This window comes from Branchiostoma lanceolatum, chromosome 3 (assembly GCF_035083965.1).
Source record: "Branchiostoma lanceolatum isolate klBraLanc5 chromosome 3, klBraLanc5.hap2, whole genome shotgun sequence".
Taxonomy (NCBI): Eukaryota; Metazoa; Chordata; class Leptocardii; order Amphioxiformes; family Branchiostomatidae; genus Branchiostoma; species Branchiostoma lanceolatum.
In genome coordinates this window covers 32,595,899-32,614,347 of record NC_089724.1, presented here as the reverse complement: position 1 = coordinate 32,614,347, position 18,449 = coordinate 32,595,899, and the positions used below count along the sequence as shown (strand labels likewise).

At 43.2% G+C, this 18,449-nt stretch overlaps 1 protein-coding gene across 1 annotated transcript; it reads right to left on the bottom strand.

Moving 5' to 3' along the window:
- Nucleotides 1-385: 385 nt before the first annotated feature.
- Nucleotides 386-18,424, bottom strand: LOC136431466 (eukaryotic translation initiation factor 3 subunit A-like). Its single transcript, XM_066422852.1, has 18 exons — nucleotides 18,227-18,424; nucleotides 14,786-14,976; nucleotides 14,010-14,149; nucleotides 12,982-13,204; nucleotides 12,211-12,354; nucleotides 11,344-11,552; nucleotides 10,637-10,808; nucleotides 10,105-10,302; nucleotides 9,457-9,573; nucleotides 8,747-8,938; nucleotides 8,151-8,288; nucleotides 7,184-7,393; nucleotides 6,656-6,760; nucleotides 6,020-6,133; nucleotides 5,342-5,464; nucleotides 4,346-4,499; nucleotides 3,323-3,575; nucleotides 386-2,869 (listed from the first exon to the last, which is right to left on the bottom strand). The coding sequence occupies exons 1-18, from the start codon at nucleotides 18,273-18,275 to the stop codon at nucleotides 2,002-2,004; spliced, it is 3,600 nt and encodes a 1,199-aa protein (XP_066278949.1). The 5' UTR covers nucleotides 18,276-18,424; the 3' UTR covers nucleotides 386-2,001.
- Between the last annotated feature and the right edge of the window lie 25 nt (nucleotides 18,425-18,449).

Below are 18,449 nucleotides of genomic sequence, written 5' to 3'. Positions count from 1 at the left end.
GCTTTTCAAATTTCACCCCGTCCTTTAAAAAAAACAGCTTTAACAACATAGATCAACAACATGGGCTTTCAAACAATGAGTGGGACGGAAAAAATGTTAAGGCTGGAGACAGCCCTGATTCAACAAACTAATCCCGACTGCCCATTACCACTAGCTCTAAGGTATAATAGCAGTCCAACCAATTTTAGTATGGTTGTATGTCCATATCAACAAGTTTGTATTTCTATGTATTTATTTGACAGAGGGAGGCGGATTGGGCTATTTATATTCAGACTCTACAGGTCATTAGCAGTCACTAAGGTTATGAGTGAGATTATGTTCCGCCTGACATACCATTGCTAACACACCATTGGTAACACACCAAAAAAACGGACAACTCCAACAGTTGCTTAGGTTCCTTTTATTATAATATATCAGGAACAATGTGAGAATTAATGCCTTTGCAAATTCTTTTCAAACGCTAAATGTAGATTCAGCCACGAACCAAGGGTTGAACTTGGCTTGGCCTAACACACCGACTTGCCTTAACTTGCATCATTGTAACTATTCTGTATTACAAAGACTGAAGAATTCAACTTGTTCTCCAATGACTATTATGACCATGAATAAATGTATTTCAGCAATTTTCTTACCATTTTTCTAAATTAGATTTGGGACCCTACATTGTAACTGTCAGAATTGGAATGCCCTATAACACACATTCGCACATAGAAGTTCATTTGTACATGTGTTGGTAATAGTCAATATGAAAAGACATGCTGTATCTAACTATAGTGAACAGAACGGCACTTCACATGTTACAGATAGTGTGCAGGGTATGCGTTCATAAGTTTGAACTGCACATGATAATCAAGGTTAAAACTGAAGGCCCCAAACTTGTGAACAGTTCTTGTCTACCAAGCTTAATGCTTTATGTCTCAGGAGCCTTCAACTTTGACATTTTAGCCATGAAGCATCAAGCTGCGCATGTGCAGTTCAAACTGTGAAACAGCTTCTTGTGCCAGTATGTAGAGCTTTGATACAGCCAGGAACAGCTAATGAAAAATATTTTATACTCTACACAACTCAAACTTGGCGAAGAGAAGGTTTTAAAATAATTCTGATGGGCAACGCGACAAACATGTAAGAAGATAATATCAGCCAAATTTCAATTTGTAACGCTTCAAAATCTAAGGGATATCGTCATCTTTCACAAGTTATGTATTCAATAATGTCGTAATTGAAACGTCTCCATTTATATCTCTATGCTTAACATGGACCTTACAGATTATTGAAATGGTGTCATCCTAACAGCATTTCACGTAATAGGTACAAATTTCCAAATTTGCTACACCAAAGAACATATAGCATTTGCAAGTAATTATCATTGGCAATAACTAACTATAGTTGTGGGCCTGTAGTTGGGTTATGTATTTGCAGCTAGAATTTTACTCTCTGCATTCCCTTTGAGAGATGGCCACAATTTGTCCACAATCATGTTTTGAGGACAGTGCTACGTTCCTTAACCATTACAAGAGCTTACTGATGGTCTGTTTTACACTTTTTCTCCATGAAGGGAAGAAGATTGAGACAGACAATTGAGGAAACTGCATCAAACAAGGTGTCATACTATTGTAGAGGCCCCTATTGTAGAATTTGGGCAGCAAAACTGGAATATTCTCCCCAAAATTTTGCCTTTCATGTAACAACTTCTTCAAACATATTCAAATCTATCATGTTTCAGGTGTTTGCTGATGTCCAAAAGATGACCAGTACATTATGGGATTGCATTAGTCCGGGACGAAAACAAATCATTTTTTCAACACGTTCGTACAGCACATCTGTAATAGGCGATGTGATAAGGTAGATTCAATTCATGATGTAAATAAATGACAAAAATATTCCCTTGTTTCATTGCCCCATTCCTACAATAGAGGCCTCTGTTATCTCACCACTTGTTTGACCATATACACCAGACTGACTGTAGGTTAATCAGGTGCAGATATGACTATAGTGAAGTCATCAACGCTTGACGGTCGTCCAGCCATCGGGGTCTGACTCGCTCCTCCACTTGTCCTTCTCCTTGCGCATCCCACCCTCCGGTTCACCACCCTTCTCATCACGGTCCATTCCACGGTTTGGCATCCCACGGTCGTCGCGCTCGAACCTACGGGACGGAGGAGTGCCGTCACGATCATATCCTCTGGACGGGAAACTACGATCCTCTCTGGAGGGTGGGCCTCGGTTGTCTCGGTCGAAACCCCTCGGGGGGCCACGATCATCACGATCCCTCCATTTGTCTTGACCTGGGCGGGGACCGCGGTCTTCTCGTCCGCCCCACCTCTCACGATCGTCTGCAGCGGGGGCTCTCTCTCCTCTGCGCCAGTTGGAGTCGTCGTCTTGTGGTCTACGTTCGCGCTCATCCCGAGCTGGTGGCATTCGAGGTGGAGGACCGCGGTCGTCCCTCCTCGGCCCGTCGCGGCGCCAGTCGTCACGATCGTCCCGTCCCGGACCATCCTGCCTCCAGCTGCTACGCTCGACTGGGCCGCGGCGCCAGTCGCTGTCATCCCGGGGTGCCGGTCTACGGTCGGCGTCCCTCCAGCGTTCCTCAGGTGGACCTCTGCGGTCCCGATCATCCGGGCGGCGTTCCCCGTCTTCGTAAGGCGGCCGCCTGTCACGATCCACCGGTGGGCGCCTTTCCCAGTCGTCGCGGCGAGGACCGCTGTCGTCGGGAGGGTAACGGCCATCAGTGGGGGCCCCGTCTCTCATGCCCCCGCCCTGCTCCCTATCACGCCAGCTAGAACGGCCAGACGGTCTCCATGGCTGTTTCGCGGGAGAGGGTTCTTGGGCTTGTGGTTCCACATCTCTACTGCGTGGGGCATCGTCACCTCTGCAGAGGAACAGTAAAATGTTGTCAAACTACATAAAACTTTTTACATGATCCTTAGTGGTTTGAAACTGTCAATATATATATTGATTTGTCTTTGTGGTAATAATTTATCACAATATGATGTGTTACATAACATCACTTTCATCCTTCAGTCCTTGATGTTAGCTCTTCTGCTACTGACACTCCAAAACCAATAAAAATAATGTTAGATTAGTTCTGAAAACCTGTATATATTTCTCCTTAGCTGTTGTCAATGGCACCAACATACATTGCCACACTACTGTAAACCTTGAAATATTTGCAGTGGTTTATTTTCTCTTTGACATTTCCAATGTATCACAGAAGTGTTTCAACTGCAAACTTAAAACCTCTTTCCTTCTTCTACCATGAAATTTGAGAAAATAAGTGAATCTACAGTATTTGCTACAGATGTAGAAGGTGAGAACTGCTAACCTTCTTCTCCACGGCCCCTCGTCCCGAGTTCCCAGCCCGTCCTTTGCGCGCCAGTCGTCCCTGCCGCCATCTTGGGCCCGTCCTGACGACTCCTCCTGAAGCTCCTGTCTCCTCTTAGCTTCTCGCTCTTCGATCTCCCGTTCCCGCTGGCGCTGTTTCTCGGCGATTGCCTCCAGCTGTGCAATTTTGGCTCGGTATGCTTCTTCCTCCTTCTCGCGCTGCTCTTGTTCTTCCGCCTCTTTCTGCTCTCGTTCTGATAAACACAACAAATACGGATTGCTCAACTACAGAAGACACCCTGGTTTCTTTTCAGATTGAAAATTGTGGCAGTTCTCAAAGAAGCTACCATTAAACATTTTAACATAAGTGATGGTCGACTGCGCGGATCATTTCATTTCCGAACTGCCACAATTATCAAACTGAAGACAGTCTACAAATAAAAAGCTGACACCATCCCACATGGAATAGGTGGGTTTGGTAACTTTGGTTTAGGTGAGCTAGGAGGCGATCTGTCTGGTCATGGCTGATTCGACTTCGAGGTCCGAGCACGTTGATTGGACAGAGTAAAAATGTAAAACAAGATACCAAATAGAGCACACATCAGAATTCTAGAAGGAATAAATTAATGAGCTACACCATAATGCCATCAAGATAGGGGTGTTGTCTGTGATGTTTCATTATCTAGAAATACTGCTACCGTGCCCAAAATCAGTGTGCATCATCTCGCCCATACTAGCAGACAACATGACAAAGTACAAACAAATGCATCAAAGGGATCTTGAGTAATAGCTACGAACAATCAATCGCAATACTCCCTTACAGGATTTTAGCCAGCACCCGTCATTCCACCAATTGACAAATTTTGTTGCATGTGATTGAAATTTTTTAGACCATTCTGACTCTTTGTAGGACCTTTCTGTCCATGGGAATTGGGATGATGGAAAAAAATTTCAAGCTAGCTAGAACCCTACCCCCGTAGGAGGTGAACCTCCTTCGCGGAGGTAACAAGAATACAGTTCATACCTCGTATGAGCTCTTCGTCGCGACGTCGTTGTTCTTCCTCCTCCTTCTCTTCCAGCCACTTGCGCCGGCGCTCCTCCTTCCGCTGATCTTTCCTCTGCAAGAGGCGCTTCTTTCGCTCTGTGGCCAGCTGGGCATTGAAGGCCGTTATCTTGTCCTGGGTGAAAGAAAAGTTGTTGGTAAGAACTTAAAATGTTGTACAAGCATGTAAATGACTAGCTTTTGACATCTTTTTGCTCCACTCGACTTGTTGATAACTCAGTTCAAGTTGTCCTTTATCACCTCTGTGGAAGGAGGTTTTCTTTTTGGTGTGTCTGTCTGTGTGTTTGCTTGTGTGTCTGTAGTTAACTTGTCTGTAGTTCAAGTTGTCATTTTTACCCCCATGTCCCAAGGTTCTGTTTTCGTTGTGTCTGTTAGTTATCTGTACTAGTTAGAATGCAGTCGAGTGGCTGGTTTGCTAGGCACATTGGGTACACTGATAGGGAGTTAGGTCAAAGGTCCCAGAATAGGTTATCTCATTTTCTGTCTTCAGTTCCTGCAATATGCATGTCTGTTGCCTTATGGGAGCCAGTGGGAAAACTGCATTACATGTAGATTCAGTAATGAATAAATGAAGTAATCCATGAAAACTAGAAATAATTCAGACGTAGGAGATGTTCAATCTCATGTTTTAGTTGTTGCCATTGTTTTTGTGAACTATTTTGAGAAATTAGTGTGTGTGTGTGCGTGTGTGTGTGTGCACTAACAAACTGGTGTACAAACGTCTGATAATTGGAGCCCAGATACTGCAAAAGGAGAAATGTTTGCCGGGATTCAATTTTGTGGTAGAAATAAAATGTGTTAAGTGGTTTTCAGTTTGCTGTTGAAAGAAGGGGGTAGGCGGGCAGAAGACAAAAAGATATCTGCCGTGGTTATAAGTTTGTGGTAACAAGGTCACAGTGAAAACCACAAACAAAACCACTGCGAACAATTCCCCTTTTACCGTATTTGCAGCCTCACCTTGAAGACAGATTTGCGCGAGTCCTTCAGCATGTTGATGAACTTGTCCTTGTCCTCCATCATGCAGGCCATGCGGTGTTTGTGCTGGAGAGCAAGCTGGCGCTCTTCTGTCAGGTTTGTGATCTGTAGAGAGAACATCGTGTTAGACCAGGGTAGTAGTAGTGGTATCCAGTATAGTATAATCACTAGAAAGATATAAACTTAAGAGAATGTCCAGAAATCATACGGTTTTCAGTCGAGGTAGTAATCTATACACCGAGCTCAGACCAGATTTTTCCAGTTAGGCCAGATTTATACGGTAAGGAGAGCAAGTTAGTTTATACATACATCCCCAGCAGACTCCAAATATAATGCGAGAGCACATAAACATAAGATAGGCCAAAAAAACAAGATGCCTACATTTTCAAAATAGAGCCCTTGAAATAGTAATAATCAAAGCAATGAAACATCCTACTAGAAGTAAGTGAGCCGTTCTGCGGTGAGGCATCGACCAGGTGCAGCCCCAACCTAGACGTTATGACCCGAGGTCTCCCAGTTACCAACTAAGTGGAACCAGCTCAACTGTGAGGCTGCTACCAGTTAAGCCAAAGGGCCATCCCATGCTAGATCTTTCGTACCACCAAAATAGTCTTCAGCCAAGAGATTAGATAAAAAACAAAGCTGAATTAGTTTGCTTACCCTCTCCTCCTCTACTTGATCCCACGTGACTCTGCGCTCCTCCAGGAGTTCTGCATGGTTCTTCTGCAGGGAGGGAAGCTCCTCAAGACGTTTGGCACGCTCAAAATGATCCACCTGCAGCACAGGTGGGGCACAACCAGGACTAGGGCTCGTAAAACAGTCGCAGCAGGTAAAACTGTCATTTGCAAATGTTTTATTCTATGATAGGCAAGTGGCTAGCAAAAACAAGTTTTAATTTGAAGTGACATGGAAACAAATACACACACAAAAATACATAGACAAACACACACACACATTTATACACACACAAACAGGCTATAAGTATTAGCTAGCAAGGTGTCAGGGCACCTTCTGGATGCCCTACAATAAGAAAACAAATAAATTTGATGCCCTTCTTTTGCAGGGGACACCCAGAGGACGCCCTGTTTCCTGACATGCAGAGCTACCAGGTAATTTTTAATCCATAGTCAATTGGGAAATCCAATTTTTTGGATGTCATGTCTATACATCCTATCTAATAGCCTGCACACACACATGTGCACGCGTACACACACACACACACACTTACACACACACACACACACACACTTACATACAATGTTGACAATACAACATATAGATGCTTTATGTACAAACCTTTTTCTCTTGGGCCTTGAGTTTTTCGGCCAATTCCTTCTTTTCCTTCTCTAACTGCTCCACTTGCTTCTGCATGATGGCATCTGGGTCCAGTTCATCTATGTCCTACAGAGGAGAATTGTGAAGGTAAAGTAAGGTCGGAGTGGCATGCGCAAAGTGAAAGTTTATACAATCTGAGCATGCAACATGTACTGTCTTTGGAAATTGCATGTGAGAAGAGGCATATTTCTGTGTAAACCCAAACTTTTGCAGGGGTATTCTGCACTGGTGTCTAGAAAATATTTATGAATAAAAAGTGGTGTGTCTGAACTCTATTAATTTCTTCCTACAGGTTTTGGCTGTGCACCAATCTGCCCACACAAATTTGCACACATAACCAAACGTGTTTACATGCATACCTAAAAATATTTCGTGAAGAAAAGCATGCGTTTTACAAAGCCTTTGCTTGCATTTAAATTGGGAATTGCAGGACTTCAAACACATTTTGAACACGACTAGATGGAAAGTTCCTGGAGATCTGTACTGTACCTCTAAGTCGATGTCCTTCAGTGCCCTTGCTCCTAGACTGGACTTGCGGAGGATGTCCAGCCGCTCCTGAACCTGCTTGCGCTGGATTTCCCGGCGCTCCTGCAGGCGCCGCTGTCGCTCTCGTTCCTGGGCCTCCTGGGCGAGGCGCGCCTCCTCCGCCTCTTTCTGCTGACGGAGCTGTTCTTCCTGTGCACGCTTCTCTTCTTCCTCCTGTAGGGGTCAAAAGCATCAAAGCAGGTTATCCTCTGATGTTAGTTTGTTCAGACCCTTGTGTAAGTTGTAGTGCCTAGTGGCACACAGGTCAGCAAGTCTCATTGCTGTTTCAGTAGCAGGGTACATTTTCTACAGGGAGGGGTCGCTAGCCCTTCCTATTTAACATGCTCCAGGCACCATCTCCACCTCCATTTCATGTCCCTTCTGAAGACGGGTGCAGTCCCAACCGAGATGCCCATTCCAGGATTGGACCAGAGTCTCCCTGTTAGCAACTAACTGGAAACTGGAGCAAAACCAGTTGAGCTACGGAGACATCCCTACCCTCCAACGAGGTGAAGTGTGATGGTGGCTAGTAGACTTGGAATATAAAGGTTCTGGGTTCGAATCCTTAGCAGGCCCCAATTGCTGTCATAAGGCACTTAACACCTATTTCCTCAATTGGCTCAGGTGAAAATGAATACCTAGCTTTGGCTAGGGAGTGCACAATCCAAAATCTGTTCTTGTTGACACAAACTAAGCCCCCAGACCATCCCCTCCTATGTAGAACTGCTCTAAGATCACTTTTATGTACAATAAATGAGTCCATATCTCTACCCACTTATGTCAAAACATAGATACGCATAAAAAAACATTATGAAAGTGGAGTCACTCTGCCATGCTATCATTGGTCAAACTGCCAATTGCCATGCTATCATTGGTCGAACAGCTAACTGTGATGGACAGTCAGGATCAGTCCATAAGATGTCTGACCCACCCTCTGCATGTTGAGGTTCTCTAGTTTCTCCTTGCGCTCCTCGATGGTTCTCTGCCGTGCCAGGATGTGCAGGTGTTCTTGGCGGGCAGCCTTGCGGTACGCGGCCACGCAGTTCAGCTGCAGGTCTTCATGCTCCTTCTGTAGGTCAACACAAAAGATTAATTATGCAAACAAGGTTTTGATCACTACTAATCACTGTATGGTTAACATGGACAATATACAACTGTGAAACACACAAATTAACAGACAATACAATACCTCCCTGTAAATTGGTGGTCTCTTTGATTGACCCCGTGACCTGGAATGTCTGTCAGCTGTCACACAATGTTGACACAGCACATCACATCTACCAACTCTGAACTCTTTCTGTAACTTTCACAACTCCCCTTATGGAACCTTCACTTTTAGTCAGTCTGTGGTGAGACCATTTCCTGTCACTCTGTGGTGAGACCATTTCCTGTCACTCTGTGGTGAGACTTGCCTAGCATATGGATATGACTGCAAAAACGCAGAGTTGTGGGAGTGACAGGAAGCAGAGTTCAGAGTTGGTAGATTTAATGACTTATCAACCTTGACACATAGAAAACGATGTTCACCTTGAGATGTGGAGGCTGAACGACCGAGACGGCCAAGTTCAGAGCCACGGACATCTGCACCAGCTGGCGGTTAAACTGCTCGGACTGGAGGGGCTGTAGGGTGGGGCCCTCCGACTCTGTTATCTCCTCGCTGGAGAACAGCCCAACCTCTTCTCCAAACCGCAAGGACTTGGTACAGTGGTCCAGACGAACCTACAAGATCATGTTAACTTCAAATCAATGCATAATGCATTAGCTATACCAATTCAATTTGATGGTTCTTGGATTTAAAAAACATTGTAAGATTAAGAGGGGAAGGTCTGAAAACCTTAGTACACATGCACGTTACACACTTTCAGTAGGCTCATCTTATAGCTGTGCCTAAGCCCGTGAAACTCAAAAACAAAGTGAAACAAAAATTTACAAAAGCAAAATTTTGACCAACATGTATCTGCTCTCTTATTGGTTGAACTGCTATATTTGAATGACAGCTGGATGGGTCTACTGTTTCCCCTGACCTGTTTTCATTCAACCTTTCTTGCTGAATTTTCGTATATAAATATTCAAACACAAAATGTTTTGTGTCAATATTCAGGTTACCTAATATATTCCCTACAGTCTTTTTTAAAATTCAGGGAAAATTTCAGGAACCACAGAAATTCTGTTGTGCAGTCTTAAAGTCTTTCGAGGAAACATTAGAAGAAAAGAGTGAGGAATAAGAGAGGGCGAACCTTGAGGTCTCCATTCCGGGCTGCTTCCACTACGACTCTCTCCAGCTGGAAGGACGAGGCAAACGGAGCCAGGGCCACCAGGCGCGACATTTGGATCGTCTGGTAAACCTGCGACACCTATTATTCAGGGAATATGAATGCATTACAAGAATTCTTCATTTGTGTACCATTGACTTTGTGCTTGTTCAATTAAAATATGTTCCAGAGAAAGCTGCTAGGGGTCACAGACCCACACCACCCTCCTAACATTAAAAGAAATCTGCCACTTAAAAATCAAGACCACAGCCTGTCCAAGACAAAAGATACAAAATCTGAAGTTGTTGTTTGAGGGAGTACAAAATCCACAAACTTAGGATCAAAACTTAATACTGTAAATATTTCAAGATTTTCAGTACTAGTTTCATGTAATGTTTTCAAAAACAAAGGAAATCCTTTGCAGGAGCTTAAGTTAAACTTAATGCAAGTACAGCTCAATACTGTAAATATTGAAATGTTTGCAGTGGTTCCATTTTTGCAGTGACCTCTCCATTGCAAATTCACAACACTGCAAATATGTGTATTTCAATTACTACTCTATTACATAATTGTTTGGAACTCCTGCCCCAAATCGAAGGGCCCTGCGAAAATAAATGAATTTACGGTACCCACCTGTTGCACAAGCCGCATGAGGGTGACGTTCTGCAGGGCGGGGACGTACTGCGACAGCTCCAGCTCCTTGGCGGACAGGATGAAGTTGAAGACGTTGGCGACCCTGCTGCTCAGCTTGAGGGGGTGGAACTCCACCTCCAGCCACTCGTACAGGCCCTGCAGCTGGGGGTGAACGTGCTGCAGGACACCCGACCTCACCTAAACATGACACAACAAGGTAGGTCAAAGCATGAAAGTTCATCTGTGTTGGTCAATAGCATTATAAACAGGCTTAACTTTCTAACATTACATGACAAACACTGAAATAAATAAAATCTACCACCAAATATTATGACCACAGCTTGTTATGACCAGAACACAAGATAGATAAACCAGAAGTTAGCTGTTTTCGGATTTCAATCACATAATCTGTATCTATGCTGCATTTTGTCTGTCCCTTACCCCTCCCCTTCTGACCTCAATGAGAAGCAGCCCGCAGGCTCATTCATTAATAAACAGAGGCTCAAACAAGCACAGAGACAAACAAACAAACCATGTCCTTGATGAGGGAGGCCCTGGTGGGCAGCCCCTGCAGTCCCAGCAGGGTTGCTAGGCGGCGTGCCTTCTCCATACTAACACCCTCCATGTCCAGCAGCTTGTCAAACTCTGTGGCAGGGGTGGAGATGGGAATGGACAGGGTAGCCAGGACTACCTGGGACGCCATCCTACAGGAAAATAACAACAGGACACTCAGGCTAGATGTCAGGGCTTATAGTCACTTTTGAGGAAAAGGTGCATATGTGCATGAAAATAAAGATTTAGGTGCACAGAAAATGTTTTTGGGTGTACAACAAAAATGAAGTAGCATGTCAGCAAAACCTAATTACAAAACTGTCTCTCTTCAGAGCTTCAATCTGAAATTTCACTGCTAAATTTGAAGTTTTAGACAAAAAATACAACAAAGCTTTTATTATTTTTCACGACACTTAAATGTCAGGAACATACAATGTATTTTACATTTAGTGTACAATAATACCTTTACGTACATGAAAAAAAGAACACTATACAATGTTCACGGTGTCATTCAAAAGGCTGTAATCTGCTACTTTAACTCATGGTGCAATGATTTTTTGCTGCCCATTTTCTGAGCTATGTAGTATAGTAGTAATATTAGAAACAAAAATTTAGCTCATCTTCCCTAAAAGTTTTCCTCGGCAAAAATAAAACCACGGTGAACATTTCAAGATGTACAGTACTGACTTCTGCAGTTCGTCTTGGCTGAGGTTCTTCCTCTGCTCCTTGGACAGGTGGAAGAGGCGGTGAAGGGCGGAGGCGTGGAACAGCTGGTTACCAGACTTCCAGAACACCATCCCCAGCTTGGTGTAGTAGTTAGCCATGAGCTGAGGCTTGGGGGGCTTCTTGGACAGGTTCATCAGCTGCCATACATCCTCCACAGCCTTGTATGCTTCCTGTTAAGGGAGAGACAACATATTTAACTTAAAAACTTCCTAAGCACAACCACCATCAATTTCTTCATCAACGACTTGAGTGGGGATCTAAGGTTCGCTGCAAAGCGACTCCAGAAAAAAGTTTTTCTGGAAAAGCCGTCAAAGCAAACTACTGTATCATCCTATCATCCTACTTTTCAATCATAATGATTAAGCACTGTTTGCTTTTCAAATGTAGACCCGTGTGAACCCCAATATAGGTTTCTGAACAGGTAATTGGATTGCCTTGCGACAAAAACCTTTAATCTGAAGAATGACTGCTTTAATGGTGACAAATAAAATAATAGAAGGAGAGTAATACTTTTGGTGTTTTTCCTTTTATTAACTACATTAAAAAGGAGCTGTTGATTGTGATTGTTTGTCTGTGTGTGTTTCCATATCAACATGTTAGTCATGCCAGGGACATTGAAAGGAAGATCCCATATTAAGTTATCAAATATATCTTATTTCGTGCAATGTGCATGTTTGTGTCTTATGGGAGCATAGACAATGCATAGACAAAACCTATGAGAGAGAAATTTACAATAATGAATAAGATAAGAAACTTACAAAAACCTGGAATATTCTAGAGGTTTGAGATTTTTGATGTCTAATTTGTGAATGTTGGGGGTATACTGACCTGCCACAGCTCCATGGTAATGGCAGAGTCCAGCTGTACCAGGCGCGTCTCTAGAAACAGCTGCTGGCTGTCCGCGTTGTTCAGGTTGATGGCAGTGGACTGGGTCTGGTGGCGGTTCAGCACCTGCTGCAGGTGGCTTCGCAGCTGAAAAGTGATTAACAGCAGATGTCAACAACTGCAGGGCTCGAAATACTGGGTGCATGTGCACCTGTGTGCACCCAAAACTGGACCTGTGCACCTAATTTTTGACTGTGGGTGCACCAGTGCACCTAGATATTTTTGTAGGCTATAGGGTAAAGGTACTATAATTGTACACTACTAGTATACGGAATATTCTTGAAATGTGAGTACAGTATCAGAAAAAGCAATATAACCTTTTGCTGTACTTCATTTGATGTGTTACTTGTTTGAAATTTTAAAGTTAGGTTTAGAATATGTAGGCAGTAGCAATAAACTTTGTAATTATGTTTTGCTGACATTCAGCTTCATTTTATGTGGTGCACCCAAAATTCTTTCTGTGCACCTAATTTTTTTTGGTTGGGTGCACCAGTGCACCTATTTCCAAAAATGAATTTCGAACCCTGAACTGGGATAACAAAGATGTACATTTAGAGTGTAGGGTTTGTATGTGGCATTGTATATGTTTTATCGGCCTACCAGATGGTCCACATCAGGGCTTGAATGTCTTTTTTGGAAATAGGTGCAAAGTCATGGGAAGGTGATGAATGTGTGACGGGACTTCAACTGAAAAACTTGTAAGTGCATGCTTACATTGTCACAGAGCTTGCGGAACTCTGTCTTGCGGCTGTACTTGAGGCAGAACTGGAAGGCCTGCTGAGCGATGTCCTGGTACAGCCGCTCCACACGGGAGTTGTTACGCAGCAGGTCCAGACACTGGCGGTACGACTCCCAGAGGAACTTGACCCAGGGGGTCAGCATCAGGCGATCGTGTCGCGCCTGGATGTCCTCACCGCTCACTGCACTCAGTAGAAGGCTGCAAAGGAAGCAAACGAAAAAAGTTGTCAATTTTCATTGAAAAAACTCACTATGGCCATCACAGACTGGCACGGGCAAAATACAAACAGACGTTAACTATACATGACTGGACATACCAAAGAAATACCTGTTGAATTCCTGGAATTCTTGCAAACTGCACACCATACTATATACCATTGGGCTAGGCCGCCCTGAGGCCTTGCCAAAAACAAGACCATCAGAGAAGGCAGACTTTTTTCCCTTACTCACATAGACCAACCCTGACAGTCCATCACAATTAGCAGTTCAACCAATGACAGCATGGCAACTAGTGGTTCATTCAATGAGAGTGTGGCTGCACGTCCTTTAGATATTTGCATTTTCATTTGCATTTCTAAATTTTGACGGGTTTGATTTTGACTAGCAGCAAAAGGGTTCAAGTAAATACCTCACTGGACTGTGCCAAATTGTGGTAGGAACTTTTCCTTTGCGGTCACACTGACATGCGCAGCATTTGTATATGGATGACTTACTGATGATGATGATTTGTATATGAAGCCCAGATGAGCCAAACAAAATGGTCGTAACCCGGAATGTCACATTCTCAGTTTCGATACAAGACAACTGTATTGGAAATGTTGACACTTGCAGTAATAAAAGGATGTTCAATGTTTGGCGCCCATTTGCCAATCACAATTTTTTTAAATAATTGTAAACAATTCGTAATTTCATGCACCACATTGGGCTCATTGGCACTGGTCTGTGCCACTTTCCAGGCGCAGTCCAGGAGATACCCGCTTAAGTACAGGTGATATGTGACGTACAGCTCTGGGGTGTAGATTTCAGACTCCAGGTCGTCGATGTCCAGCACAGCCTGCTGGGAGGAGGAGCGGGCCTGCTCCGTCCTCTCCTCCGCTAGGCTCAGGTACTGACGAACAACATCCTCCAGGGACTTGATGTTCACCTGTAGGACAGCAGGAGGGAAGAATGTTCTTACAATCATGTCCTTCAGTACTTAGTGGTATCATGTTGGCATATTTGGCCCAGAACCCAGAGGACCTAGGTTCAAGTCCCGTGACACCAACGTTGTACCCTTAGGAAACACATTTCTCACTCCATCCAAGTGTAAAAATGGATACTTGACTTCGGTTGGAGAGGTATAAAAGGCAGTGGAAGGAGAGGGATGGGCTCTGCATTCCAATACCATGCTCTAGACTAGAGTGGATAACAACCCACGACCTCAAAAAGGCTATGGGACTACATTTGGCACTTGCAGAACGAAACTTGACACAATTAATGCGACCTACTGGCTTTTATCTGTCACATTTCACTACTATAACCTACATTTTTACATATCTCAACAACACCCCCTTTCCACTAGAGGCTGAGCGGCTAAATATTTGATAAAATTCCTTAAAAATATCCAACAGGCTTCTACTTGTATCCCACGGGCTTACATATAGAATAATTTGCGGGTGCAGTTGTTTAAATTCACATTGGAATTTATGTTCTTACAATTCTTCGTTTCTCAACTTCCGTTGCGTTCAGTATTGAAATATTTGCTTTGTGGGTGGAGTAGCAACAACTGCTTTTTGCTCACCTGTTGGCAGATGTTCTTGTACTGGTACAGTCCCTCCTTGGCCACGTGACTCTTGCGCAGGTCCACACACAGCTCCAGGTACTTCTTCATGATGGGTTCGTGGATCTTCTGCCATGTTCGATGCTTTTTGCTCTTGATGACATCATAGAGAGCATCAAGAGCTGGCTGCTTCTTCCCAACATCAATGAATTCTGGAAGAAAAGAAATCACAAAAATTGTTTTTTAAGTACTGGCTCTTCTTACAAGTATGTCAACATTCTCGTTAGCAAATTTTGGAGCACACTGCGAAAGGCTTTAAGTTTTTAATTTTGCAGTAGGGTGAAAATGTTCGCTGTGGTTTAAAGTTTGCGGTTGACACAAGGGGGCAGGGGGGCAGAAGAAACAGGGCTCCAAATTCACCTAACCTGAAAATTTAGGTGCACTGAAAGAATTTTGGGTGCACAACATAAAATGAAGTAGAATGTTCTCTTACGAACTTTGATTTGAAATTTTGTACCTAACTTCAAAATTTATACAAGTAATATTATTAATATATCAAAGTAAATACACTACAACAAAGACTACATTGTTTTTTCTGATTCTTAGATTTCAAGAATACCTGTTTTTTACTCTATAGCCTTCAAAAATACCTAGGTGCACTGGTGCACCCAGTCAAACATTATGTGCAAAGCACAATTTTGGGTACACAAAGGTGCACATGCACCCAGAATTTCGAACGCGGAGAAAAAGCAAACTTTTTGCAGTGGTTTTTAGAGGTCACCGCGAAAACCGCGAACATAAAGCCTCCACGTACAAATTTTACACTATTTTACACACCGATCGAAGATGTTCTTCTGCATGGATGTGCAGTATTTGAGAAAATCTGATGTGAAAATCACTTATTTTCAATAAAGTGAAATCATGGTCTGAGGCTCAGGACAAAGTAACAGTTTTGGACTGAGGCGTGGTTTCCTGTTACTGTAAATCTTGAAATGTTCAGTGGTTTTAATTTTTCTTTCCCAGTTTTTGCAGTGCCTCTCCACCCAGATCATGACACTGCAAACATGTGTTTTGGGGCAAGAGTATTGTTTCTATCTCGACCTTAAACACTGCGAAAATCTTCTTTCCACTGTTATTATGCCCCTTGTGTTAGACTAAGTCTTGTGCCAAATGCCAGCAGGGCTTTATGTCCAGTGTACTTGAAGTGTTTGCAATGATTCTATTTTCAAGAAATCGACATTATGAACATGCGTTTCTATTGTATTACTACAGAATTATTTTTAGCTCAAACTCAAAACAGACAAAATGTCACTTCCCTTCCTACCACAAAGTTAGATTCTTGAGAAAATAAATCAATCTACAGTAATTCAACATCACTGGGCTCTGTTAATGATTACCAACAATATGCTGTTTACTGTTACACTCATATACATTGTATATTTTTTAAAAATTGATAAGCAATTTTGCAGCTGAAAACAAACAATTATTCAGATTTCATTGTTCATTAAAACTGACTTATTTGGAACTAAAGATCACTGATAAATGAAAGATCACTGATAAATGATCCTAATGCAGGTATTTGCAGTCCCACATGAAACCAAGGGCAGGGCTGTGCATAGACATTGTTCTTTATGATCCAGCCAAGACCAAAAATCAACATAGAACTTAGAACAGCCACTTATCTCTTTTCTCACAGGCTAATATTGCATATCCCAACTGCATATGAACCCCCATTTGTGCATTTTGTGGGGGATGGCAGACCTGAACAAGGGAGCTGACACGTTCAACAGAGAAACCCCTAACTTACATGCTCACAACCCCTGTCCACCCTCCTAAAAGCAGGACCCCTATCGCTCGATTCGTTGGCTTGCTCGCGTAGGGGCCCTGCTCTTTAGTCCCGGTAGACGTGGTTCTGGTAACGTTACTGACAGTTGCTCATGACTAATTAATGAGCTATCCTTATTTGGCACAATTTGGCAGTTAACTTGTTCTGAACCTAAAGTAACGATGTGACTGTGAGACGTAACCTGATTGGTTGATAGCTTCCCAGCGTCCTTTGCGCTTTTGCTCTGGATGAGATTTAGCAAACCCTCTGATTGGCTGAAGCTGTTTTGGTGGCGATGGCGCCAGAACCGTGTCTACCGGAGCTGAAGAGCAGGGCCCCTACGCGGGCGAGCCAACAAATCGAGCGATAGGGGTCCTGCTTTTAGAAGGGTGCCCCTGTCCAGGCAGCCTTTTCAAGTTTTAGCAGATCCGAAGGGATTTGACATGCCAATGTGTCATGTTTGAATTGATGTCGATATTTCATATTGAATAAACGCTTGTTCAAAAATGTGTGTAACTGACCAGATCGTAGCCTTAAGTCGCGCTTCAGGGGCCCAACAGTGCCCATCCACTGTGGGAGGGGCCATAATATATATAAAAGCCCCAGACAGCGGGAGTTTTCGTTACAGAGAGTAACCAGATCGGTTTCAAATAGCCTCAAATCGGATAGTTCCAAGTTTGGAGTTTGCTGAATTAATGAATTCGGCAGACGTGTATGCAAAAGGACATGCAATCAATCTATGGCGTTGCATATCCAGATACGTGGGGTCATAGTTCACAGGAAGTCAGAATTTGTCGCACCGTGTGGGAAAGTCAATTAAGTCTGTTCTTAAACTGTAATATCTTGCCAAATGGCCAACACTTCAATCTCTCACTGAACTAACGAGAAAACAACTTTTGGGGATCAGGCAATCTGGCAGAAACATCATTAAAGAATCAGACTGTATTTTAAGACATTTCGAAGGCAATGATTGAATGCAGTTTTAACAAGACCGCTGTTCAGTGCCGATCCAAGCCGATTGAGTGTAGGTGCTTGTTTGCATTTGAGACATGAAGTGATGAACGCAAAATTCCAATCGATTCAAATCCAATTGTCTACCAAATTGATTTCAAACCGATTTGAAATCCAATGATTTTTTTTAACATGAACTACTGGTATCTTACTTTATCTGTTTTATGACATATGGGTGGGAATATTCTATGTACATTTATACATTATTTTCAGACTGAGAATTTTTTTCAACACTACAGCAACAGTTGAAACTGTTTGTAGCGGTTTCATGTCCAGCCCCGCAAAGTATGGATGTCTTCAATATTACAGTGACTATTAAGGTTAGGGGAAGTACAGTAACATCCCAACCTTAACCACGTCATACGAAAATCTTATTATCTCAGGACTGAGGGCCTGGAATTTCCAGGGCTACCAAACCGTCTGCTGGTACATCTAGACTAACATTTTGTTGGTATTGTAAGAAGACTACATGTGTCTATATTGAGCTAAAAGGTTTTGGTGATCTCGAGAGCTCGCAGATGTGCTCTTACTCACACCAGAGCCGGCCATGCTGCCTTCTTCTCGTGACCTCCCGCGCCTCACAATATGCTTCCCTTTTAAATCATTCCCACCGCTTCCCTCCTTACCATTTGCCCTTTTCAGGGCGTTCTCCGGCCTCTGGAAATAGGTAGGCATTTTCCTGTCTCCTGCATTCGTCCGTAAACCGTGGAAAAATGTACTTTTTTCAAGTAGGAATCTTCGTCAGCATGTGCTGAGAAGATTGCACCACTCTCTACAATATGGCGGGACAGGGCACCTAAATCTCCCGGCATGCACTGCGTAAATCACACGAGAGCCACACAAGATCAC